The sequence below is a fragment of the Python bivittatus genome, unplaced genomic scaffold, assembly GCF_059951505.1.
Source record: "Python bivittatus isolate LINGU-HERP-01145 unplaced genomic scaffold, Pbiv_v1 ctg000470_np1212, whole genome shotgun sequence".
Taxonomy (NCBI): Eukaryota; Metazoa; Chordata; class Lepidosauria; order Squamata; family Pythonidae; genus Python; species Python bivittatus.
In genome coordinates this window covers 2,262,620-2,273,781 of record NW_028277065.1, presented here as the reverse complement: position 1 = coordinate 2,273,781, position 11,162 = coordinate 2,262,620, and the positions used below count along the sequence as shown (strand labels likewise).

General features: G+C 38.8%; 2 protein-coding genes across 2 annotated transcripts; one reads left to right on the top strand and one right to left on the bottom strand.

Annotated features, from left to right (window-relative positions):
* Window positions 1-1,084: 1,084 nt before the first annotated feature.
* Window positions 1,085-2,366, bottom strand: LOC103063554 (olfactory receptor 5A1-like). The gene is made up of 2 exons (XM_025176965.1): window positions 2,318-2,366; window positions 1,085-2,049 (listed from the first exon to the last, which is right to left on the bottom strand). Exons 1-2 carry the CDS (start codon window positions 2,364-2,366, stop codon window positions 1,085-1,087), a joined length of 1,014 nt encoding a protein of 337 aa, XP_025032733.1.
* Window positions 2,367-5,234: 2,868 nt separating this feature from the next.
* Window positions 5,235-7,386, top strand: LOC103063777 (olfactory receptor 5B21-like). The gene is made up of 2 exons (XM_088143002.1): window positions 5,235-5,295; window positions 6,422-7,386. The coding sequence occupies exons 1-2, from the start codon at window positions 5,235-5,237 to the stop codon at window positions 7,384-7,386; spliced, it is 1,026 nt and encodes a 341-aa protein (XP_087999128.1).
* Window positions 7,387-11,162: the final 3,776 nt, after the last annotated feature.

Below are 11,162 nucleotides of genomic sequence, written 5' to 3'. Positions count from 1 at the left end.
CAATAAAAGGTTTGAATTTTTCATATATCTATACCTTTCCACCCTTCCAATTGTACCCTGACATCAGATCTTGATCCCCAGTTAAAAATCAGTGTAACGGAGGGATCTTACATGCTGCTTTCATACATTTTGTACAATGGTGCATCATAAGAATTCCTTATGTTCCAATTTCCCAAGTCTGGATATATAGTAATAGCTAATCTCTAAGTATGAGTCAGACTGCAAGGCAAATTCCTTCAGGATACGCAATTGGGAAATAAAGCAATATTCATGAAATTACTAGAAAAGAAACATGGAGAGTTGTTTACTAGGTCTTTGCTGATTACTAAATTTCAAAGAATATGTCTTTACAGTATTTGTAGTAAATTTAAAATTGTCCCTGAAGCACATTGAAATGGCCAGTTGATCCTTCTGTGTGGAGGTCTATGCGTTTGAATGAAACTATATGGAGGAAGACTAGAAATGTTATTTAGAAAAAAACAGCGATTGAAAAAATGGCTGCATTACAAATATATGAAATACACTTTTTAAGACTGTCCTCAGTGACTGCCATGTGGAGATAAAACTGATGGGTTTTTTAAACAGGGTGTATTATTTCTAAATTGTGATGAGAAAGGATAGATGCCAACTTCCCAGAAAAATGCATTGATTATGTCATGGAGTACAATGCATTAGATCATCTATTTGTTTTATGTTGCAGCTCCATTCTTTTAAAACTTAATCAAAATATGTTTAGAAATAAATATTGTTTTCTGGTGGGGGAATAGATTTAAATTACATGTTATAATGGAAGAGAGAGATAGAAGGAGGGAGAGACAAGGATGGATTCCATGTGCGGAAATAAATCCTAAACTTCTTTAAATCTCTGTGATAATTTCATTCTGATTCTATAAAAAGCAACAGCAACAAAAACAACAATGACGACAATGACAACAACAAACTGCTAAGACATATGTTAGAGCAAAACACGTAGGGTTAGGAATTTGGGAAAAGTAGCACCCCATGCCTCTGCTGTGTCATTAATTCATTTTTCTCTTATTCTTGAAGCTGTAAGGATATTGATTCAAAAATGGTGAATACAGTTTCATGGATAAATAACAGGTCTACGCTTTCCAAATAGTTTCTGTACACTAGATCTGATCTCTTTGTTTTTCAGGCTATAGATAATTGGGTTTAACATAGGACTTAAAATGCTATACTGTATAGAGATGACTTTGTCCAGATCCATGACTGATTCGGAACTTGGCTTCAGGTAACAAACAAAAGCTGAAATGTAAAATAAGCCCACCACAATGAGATGGGAACTGCATGTGGAGAAAGCTTTCTGCCTGCCTTCTGCTGAATGAATTTTCAGGATGGCAGAAATGATATAAATGTAAGAGACAAGGGTTATAAGAAATGAGCTAAAACCAAATACCAACACAGATATTAAAAGAGTGATATAATTAGTGAAGGTGTCTGCACAAGCCAAGGCCAAGAGTGAAGGAAGCTCACAAGCATAATGTCTGATGATATTGTTGCTGCAAAAATGAAGATTTAGCAAAGGTAGTGCATTCATCATAGCATAAAAGAAACCCAGGAGCCAAGCTCCACCCACCATTTTATTGCATAACTCTTTTGTCAAGTATCTGCTGTAACGCAGGGGGTCACAGATAGCCACATATCGGTCATAACCCATTGCTGAGAGGATGAACACTTCTGTACAAGCAATTTGGAAAAAGAAGGAAATCTGTGCAATGCATCCTTCCCAGGAAATGGTTTTCTGCTTTGTTGCGAAGTTTGACAGCATTTTGGGGACAGTGACTGAGGAATAGCAGATGTCAACAAAAGCTAAATGACTGAGAAGGAAGAACATGGGGGTCTGAAGGTGAAGCTCAGACCTGATCACCAATATAATGGTTATATTTCCCAGGATGGTGACTAAAAAAATGATCATAAACAAGAAAAGAAGAAAATCCTCTATTTGTGGATCATTGGAGAGTCCCAACAGGATAAACTCTGTTATTACAGTCTGATTTTCTAGCCCAAAATATTCAGGAAACATAGGATCTGTAACAAAATAAAACACAGTTAATGATAGAATATACAAAGATAAAAACAGATTTCAATTAATCATATATATTAATTTCAGGATCACCTTTAACTCTAGATCAATATTGACAATTATATTACAGTGTATGATACTGTGTTTTCTTTTGTCATAAGGTTACAACATGGACAATTTAAGTGTTCCCTTTTTCATTTTAACAATGTGTTTTCTTGTGTGATGTGATATTTCAATGCATTGATTATAGTAACCTGTATTTGCTGTGAATACCATTTACATCCCGATGTATGAATTTGTGAAGTGAGTCAAAATCATGCATCATGTCAAGGGAAACTGTTCCAAAGGAAAATGTTGATAGATAGTATGTCAGACATCTGTTTCTTAAGAATTTCAAAGTGGAGAGATTTCAGGAAGTTGAAACACACAGTATTAAATGGTTTTGCAATCAATTCTGATTGGTTTGGCCACACCTGTCCTCTTCTCTACAGGAATCCACTGATTTGCTCTTTCTGTATTCCAAATTCATTTTCCTCATCTTTATTGTCCCCCTCTGCCCTCCCCCAAAATTCTCATGCTGGTCATTCCTGGATGTGATTATATAGAAATATCCATGCCCCCCCCCCTTCCTTTGGCAGTAGCACAAAAGTGATTTGTTACTCCCTTTTTCCAGAATGTTTTTTTTTTTCCTTTTCTTCCAACTTGCTAGCTCTTTGGTTTTGATTTTGGGTTTGTCCACCTCCCACATGATATTTACATGTAATATATGATGTTTTTTGAGAGTAGCCAAGAAAGGCTAGATAGCGGGATCTGCTGTGACAAATTGGAGAAAGATATTTGGCATATTATTCAAAGGGTTGTTTTATTTTTTTTGGAAAACATCTGAATGGATGTCTTTTACTTAGGCCACTATGATAGGATTAAAAATAATTCAGCCCACACCCAAAGTTGAGCCCTATGTTTTTACTCTGAATTCTTTTTAATATATACATGACATGGAACTCAAGGAGAAGGAGAAGGAGAAGGAGAAGGAGAAGGAGAAGGAGAAGGAGAAGGAGAAGGAGAAGGAAACCTGATTGTTAATAATGAACAGAACAAGCCTACTGAACCCTTAAAACCAGGGTCTGTGCCAGTAATGGTCTATTTCTAATCGTCACAATAACCCAGTCCAAGTACTGCTACTCTGTTTAGATTTTATTGAAAAGTTATTTTAAGAAAGGCTTTCCATCAGTTTCCCAAACATTCTGATCATTATTTCTGTGGAAAGGTTTTTGGGCTAAGCATGAAAAGACAACAAAATGGAGACCCAGGACTACCTTCTTCACATAGATAATATTGCTATCTTTCTTGCAAACACAGAAACATTTTAAATGAGCAGTTACCTTGAAGGAAGCAGTTCCCCTGAAGCTTACAAATACCTTGCATCTTACTCTAGTCTTTGCAACCTTCCTGCTAAGACTGGGTGAGGCCACTTTGGAGCAAGATAATAAAAAGCGAAGGGAGCTGATCCTTCATTCCTTTTGGAATTTAAGCAATTTAAACCATCAGGGAAATCATATTCCTCAAGGAACAATATGTAGTGTTTAAATGAGTCAAAAAGATCTTTTGCTTCCCCCCCGCCCCATTGCCATAAAAATGTCTCAAATGCCTTTAATTTGTTTTTCATGTTGTGAGACAAGACAAGGTCCAAAACAAGTTACACTTTAGTAGGAGACAAAAATGGTATACTGTATAGTCTAATATAACAAATCAAAGGGGCTATTCCTCTGCTTAACATAGAGGCTGTACTTATTGTGACACTGAAGAACTGCTTGAGAGTGCTTCTCTATCTGTATGTGATTGTGTGTGTGTGTGTGTGTGTGTGTGTGTGTGTGTAGGTCCCCACCCTTTTAGTCTAATGGAAGGCCATCAAGACATGGCCTTTTACTGAGGTTCTGGGATAGAACAGAATAGGAAAAAAAGAAAAAAAAAAGAATGGGATGAAGGTAATTGGAGCATGCTACAGGGCATCGTAAAGCAATGATTAAAGTACAAGATTTTTGTTTTCCTTTCATAGTTTTACTGTTTTATTGTCTTATGTTTGTTTTATATTTACTGGTTTTAATGTTGTTTTGAGCCTCCCAGAGTTGTTTAAGATGGGCAGCCATATAAATATTTTAAATAAATAAATAAATAATTGCGCACACGCGTACACGTGCACACACGCACACGCACACGCACACGAACATATTCTATACCCAAAGACTCACAAGCAATTCTTCAGTGCCTCAAAAAGTACAGTATCTATGTGAAGCAGAAGAAAAGCCCTTTTGATTTGCTACATGAGGGCGTACGGTATACCATTTTTGTCTCATATAGTAAATCCTACTAAAGTCCAACCTGTCTTGTCCCACAACATGAAAGACAAATTAAAGGTATTTTAGATGCCATTATGGCAATTGAGAAATGGGGGGGGGGGGAGCAAAAGATATTATTGATTCATTTAAGCAGTACATACAGTAATATTGGTTGGGGAATATGCATTCCCCGATGGTTTTAATTGCTTGAATTCCAGAAGGAATGGAGGATCAGCTCCCTTCGCTTTTTATTATCTTGCTCCAAAGTGGCCTCACCCAGTCTTAGCATGGAGGTTGCAAAGTCTAAACTAAAATGCAAAGCATTTGTAATCTACAAGGTAACTGCTTCCTTCAAGGTAACTGCTCATTTAAAATCTTTCTGTGTTTGCAAGAAAGATAGCAATATTATCTATGTGAAGAAGGTAGTTCTGGGTCTCCATTTTGTTATCTTTTCATGCTTAGCCTAAAAATGTTTCCACAGAAATAATGATAAGAATTTTTGGGAAACTGATGGAAAGCCTTTCTTAAAATAACTTCTCAATCAAATCTAGTATCGTAGTAGTACATGGATTGGATCATTGCAGCTATTATAATTAACTATTACTGACACAGAATATTGTTTTAAGGGTTCCACTAGGCTTGATCTGCTCATTATTTATAATCAGGGTTCCTTCTCCTTCTCCTTCTCCTTCTCCTTCTCCTTCTCCTTCTCCTTCTCCTTCTCCTTCTCCTTCTCCTTCTCCTTCTCCTTCTCCTTGTTGAGTTCCATGTCAGATACATATTAAAAAGAATTCAGAGTAAAAATACAGGACTCAAATGTGGGTGTGTGCTGAAAATGTTTTAATCCACTCAAAATGGAAAGTATCTATGAAGAGGAGTGTGCTGTGAGAGATCAGGGTGATCAGGAAGGAGTGGGTACATTCCAGGAAGGGAAAGGAGACAAAAGACAACACAATTTTCAGGAGGAGTGAAGGAAGTGAAAGAGGTTCAGGATAGCCACTCCCTAGAATGTCCCAGGGTATATCCACTTGTTGAAGTAGTATAGATTTAATCTGGCAAGATTCTGTCTATAAGTTGTAAGTAAATAAAAGAACTTAGCTCAAGTGGACTGTTCCACTGTTGTTTTTGGGCTGGGCCTGACATTGCCTTTGTGAAGGATGTTCATTCAGATTTAAAAACAAAAAACAAAATATTTTAATAATATGCCAAATTTTCTTTTTTCTAATTTGTCATAGCAGATCCCACTATCTAGCCTTACTTGGCTACTCTCAAAAAGCATTATATATCACATGTAATTAGCATTTCAGAGTTGGCCAAAACAAAAAATAAAAAAACCCAACAGCTTAAAAGTTAAAAGAAAAAGAACAAAACATTCTGGAAGAAGGAAATAACAAATCACTTTTGTGTTACTGCCAAAGGGGGGGGGGGGGAACAACCTGAACATGTCCACATAATCACATCCAGGATGACCAGCATGACAGTTTTTGGAGAGGGTGGAACAGGACAATAAAGATGGGGAAAATGCATATGGAATACAGAAAGAGCAAATCAGTGGATTCCTGTAGAGAAGAGGACGAGTCTGGCAAAACCCAGCAGAATTGATTGCACAACCATTTACCATCTTGTGCTTCAACTTCCTGAAATCCCCCAATTTTGACATTCTGAAGAAACAGATGCCTGAAATAACATCTATCAGCATTTTTTTTGGAACAGTTAATCTCGACATGATGTATGACTTTCACTCATGTCACAGATGCATAAATGGGAATGTAAATAGCATTCACAACATATAGCAATTAGTATAATCAATGAATTGAAAGATCAGAACAATCAATTAAACACATTGTTAACATGAGAAAGGCAAACACTTCAATTTTCCACTTGGCTAAACATATGAAAAAGAGAAAACACAGTATCATACATTGTAATACAAGTCTCCATATTGATCTAGAGTAAAATGTGATCCTCAAATTAATATATATGGTTACTTGAAGTCCATTTTTATCTTTATATACAATAACATTAACTTATTTTTTGACAGATGCTATGTTTGCTGACTCCTCTGGGCTGAAAAATCAAACTCTAATAACAGAGTTTATCCTGTTGGGACTCTCAAATGATCCACATGTAGAGGATTTTCTTCTTCTTTCATTTATGATCATTTTTTTAGTCACCATCCTGGGAAACATAACCGTTATATTGGTGATCAAGTCTGCGCTTCACTTTCAGACCCCCATGTTCTTCTTTCTCAGCCATTTAGCTTTTGTTGACATCTGCTATTCCTCAGTCACTGTCCCCAAGTTGCTGGCAAACTTTGTAACAAAGCAAAAAACCATTTCCTGGGAAGGATGCATTGCACAGATCTTCTTTTTTCTACAAACATGTTGTGCAGAAGTGTTCATCCTCTCAGCAATGGGTTATGATCGATATGTGGCTATATGTGATCCACTCCATTATAGCAGGTACTTAACGAAAGAGATATGCAATAAAATAATGGCTGGAGCTTGGCTCCTGGGTTTCTTGTGTGCTACAGGGAATGTCCTGCCTTTGCTAAATCTCCAATTTTGCAGCAACAATATCATCAGACACTATAATTGTGAGCTTCCTTCACTCTTGGCCTTGTCTTGTGCAGAGACTCTCACTAGCTACATTGTTCTTTTAATATTTGTGTTGGCATTTGGTGTTAGCTCATTTCTTTTCACTCTGGTCTCTTACATTTACATCATTTTAACCATCCTGAAAATTAAATCAGCAGAAGGCAGGCAGAAAGCTTTCTCCACATGCAGTTCTCATCTCATTGTGGTGGGCTTATTTTACATTACAGCTTTTGTTCGCTATATGAAGCCCAATTCAGAATCACTCATGGATCTGGACAAAGTCATCTCTATTCAGTATAGCATTTTAACTCCAATGTTAAACCCGATCATATACAGCCTGAAAAACAAAGAGATCAGATCTGGTGTGGAAAAACTATTTGGAAAGTGTAGGCCCATTCTTACCTCATGAAACAATATTCACAGCTCTTAACTTAGTATCCTCACAGTTCCAATAATAAGGCAGAAAAAGAATTAATGACACAGTAGGTGTGAGGATTGCTTTTTCCCCAAAGTCCCCAACATTGGCAGTAGATTTATGCTCTGATATGAAGGTATGTGGACTTCTCATGGAGCCATGCTGTTATAGTGTAGGATAATTCAAACAAAGCAAGGTAGTCTTGCTCTTATATTAATCTGATCATTTCATTCATTTATTAATTCATTCATTTATTTTAAAATCAGGATGAAAGTATCCATTGAGATTTAATTTTATTAAAATTTGTTTCCTCCTATAGTATGCATCTCTGTCTCTCTGTCCTCTCTCTGTCTCTATTTTACCTTGAAGCATGTAATATAAATGAATTTTCCAAATATATATATATATATATATATATATATATATATATATATATATTTGTATAGACATATAAATCTTTCTATCTCTATCTCTATCTCATACATTTCTGTGTCAGCAATGGAGTTCCCCAGACTTATGATCTTGGGGGACTACAATCTGCTTTCTCTAGGAGTGTGAATTGAGGTGGCTCAGAAGTTGATGGCCACCATGACGTCCATGGACCTATATGAGGTCATCCAGAGCCTGATATGGGACAGTGGTCAAATACTGGTTCTGGTGTTCCTGTCAAAGTAGTAGCTGTGTGATCTGAATGGGGGAGAATTGATGAGAAGATGAATCTAGAGTGTCACTGGCATTCTAGAAGGATGAACTCAACCAAAAATGGGTTAGGAACACTATTAAGACCTACCTTGTAGGGGTAAGGGCAGTGAAGCACCAGTACTTCTTCTGCCTCATTCTACAGATGTAGAATGCCAGCAATCTACAGATAGCTATCATGTGGCCCTTTTACAGGTGACACATGCCTTCATGGGTAGAAGGGGCACAAAGAACCCCTTGCAGGGGTGTGCTGAAGAAATTGTTCAGCATTTGTCACTTGAATCCATTCACAGTTGGACACAGGCCTTGTTGCAAGTCTGGAGCAGTAGCCGGGGGAGGAATCTTGCCCAGTCATCTATGAATGGCTTGAACTTGTTGGGCCTGAGGAAGTCAGCAGGGTCCTTAGGACTGTGACATCAGCCACCTTCTCCTTAGATCTATGCCCGTCCTAGCTTATTAAAGCAGCCTGGGGGTGTTGTGTGAGTGGGTTCTAGTAGTGGTGAATTATTCTTTGAGTAAGTGGGTTGTTCCTTTATCTCTAAAGGAGGCCTTAGCTCACCCAGTCCTCAATGAAGTTTTCACTGGACCCCACTATAATGAAAAGGTGGTTGACCAACAGCATCAGAGGACCTTGGATGAAGCAGATTATCTGGAAGCCTTTCAATCAGGATTCTGCCCCAACAGACCTGGTGGGAAATCTAGGGGTCCTCCTAAACTCATGACTCCTGCTCAAAGAGCAGGTGACAGTCATGGCCAGGAAGGCTTTTGCAGAACTTTTATTTTGCATCAGTTGTACCTGTTCCTAGATCAGGAGGCTCTGCTCACAATCACTCATGCCCGAGTCACCTCTTGATTAGGCTACTGTAACATGCTCTACATGGGGCTGCCCATGAAGAGTATGAAGAAATTTCAGCTGCTGCAAAGTGCAGCAGCACAGGCAGTTATAGAATGTGTCTCTCTTAGAACAAAACACGTTACATCACTGCTCCATGAGCTGCATTGGTTACCAGTCTGTTTCCGGGTTGAATTCAAGATGCTGGTTTTGATCTTTAAAACCCTATATGGCATGGTACCGGGTTATTTGAGGGACCCCTCTCCCTGATTATATCTGCCCATCCCATCATATCCGGTAGAGAGGCATGAGATGGCACCCATTGGCTAGGAAGTTACATTCAGTGGGTCCCAGGAAGTGGGTCTTCTCTGCCATGGTGCCTCCTTTAGGGAATATTGTCCCCTCTGAAGTGAGGAAGGCTCCATCCCTATTGAGTTTCTGGAAGTCCCTTAAAACCTCATGATGCCATCAGGCCTAGGAACCCCAGGAGACTGGTGAGATGTGGAGGTGGCTCCATTGCTATTAGTATCTGCTGCTCTCTCATAGCCTTGTGGGTGTTTTAAATTATTTTTTTTAATACTTATTGTCTTTATATAAACTTTTTAATCATCTTGTTGTATACCACCCAGAGTCACTTTTTAATGAGATGGGCAGCCACATACATACATACATACATACATGCTTACATACATACTTACAAATGGGAAGGGACCAAGACATGAGTGTCCATGAGCAATTGGTGCCACAGCTGCCACTTGCTCATCAAGCAGGAGTCATGAGTCACATCAGCTGAGTCTGGGGAAGTGCAACTTTCCAAAGTCAAAGATGACAAGTCACCAGATTCGGGAGGGAGGGGGAGGAAAAAAAAAAAAGAAGAAGAGCGACTCCATCTTGCCAGGGTTGGGCCAAAGTCAGTTCATCCCCATCCAGACCCTCATAGCCTCCAGGCACTTTGTCAGCACTGCAACAGCATCACCTGCCCAGCCACGGATAAAGATGTATAGTTGTGTATCACCAGTGTACTGATGATACTGTACCCCATGCCGTCGAATGATCTCACCAAGTGGTTTCATGTAGATGCTAAAGAGGAGAGGTGAGAGACCAGAGCCTGAGGCACCCCACACTGCAGAGGCTTAGGGCTCAACTTCTCCTTGCCCACCAACACTGAGTGGAAATGGCCACAGAGAAAGAAGGAGAACCACCACAAAATGGGAACTCCCACTCCAGAACCCCAAAGCCAGTCCAGAAGGATACCATGGTCAAAGGTATTGAAAGGTGCTGAGATCCATGACAGCCAGCACCACCCCTGTCCTGAGTCCTCCAAAAGTCATTGGGAAGTTGACCAATGCCATCTCAGTGCAACACCCTGGCCTGAACCCAGACTAAAAAGAGTCCAGATGATTGGCTTCAGGCCAACCACCCTCTCAATAAACTTCCCAAAATGGGAAGGTTGGAAACGGGATGTAAGTTGTCTAAGACAGCTGTGTGCAAGGATAGACCCTTAAGAAGTGGGTGCACCCCTGCTTTCTTCAAGGCCCGCAGTACCACCCCGTCCCACAAAGAGGAAGTAACCACTTCATGGTTGTTTCCTGGGTTGTTTCATGGGAGCCCATGGGATGTTTCACTCTTGAAATCTCTTGATTTTGAGATTTGCAAATCCTTAAAGTTTGGATAGCTGAATTAAAAATGAAACATACCATAGTTCACACATCTGTGTTATGCTTACACATCTTTTGGCAGACTGAAAATCAATCAAAATAGTGACATATGTTTTGGCCTATGCAGAACCTGTTTAAGGTGAAATCCTGACCATTTTTTTTCCACAAAAAAATACCCTGTATTTAAGTGAACTTATTCTCTAGTACAGTTTCTTAAGAAATCCAGTTAAATAATTATTTTTAATTAGATAGATAAATTAAATGGACAGAGATGCAATCGCCAAGAAACTCTCCTTCTTGGCTGCTGCTATAAAAGAATATGGAAATTTTTTTTTCCTTCTCCCCACAAGTATTTCTTGCTGTCCCTTTTGTCCCTTCTGGCAATGACAAAACAGGAAGAAAATATAGCCAAACTGGAGATGGTTGGAAGCTCTCTAATTAGGTATGCCTGAAACAGGAATTAAAATAATTTTGTTACCGATTCTTATAGAAGAGGGATTGGTCAGAGAATTGACTTCTTCCTTCTTTATCGCCTGAAAAACAATCTGCAGAAAGTATCTCCATTTTAGCTTTCTGAAAAA

Excerpts from the sequence above, each read along its gene's own strand:
- LOC103063554 (XM_025176965.1), bottom strand. The coding sequence starts at position 2,366 with ATGCATGATTTTGACTCACTTCACAAATTCATACATCGGGATGTAAAT. Across the intron at positions 2,050-2,317 it reads CATACATCGGGATGTAAATG|ATCCTATGTTTCCTGAATAT; the intron begins GTATTCACAGCA and ends ATTTTGTTACAG.
- LOC103063777 (XM_088143002.1), top strand. The coding sequence starts at position 5,235 with ATGGAAAGTATCTATGAAGAGGAGTGTGCTGTGAGAGATCAGGGTGAT. Across the intron at positions 5,296-6,421 it reads GGGTGATCAGGAAGGAGTGG|ATGCTATGTTTGCTGACTCC; the intron begins GTACATTCCAGG and ends ATTTTTTGACAG.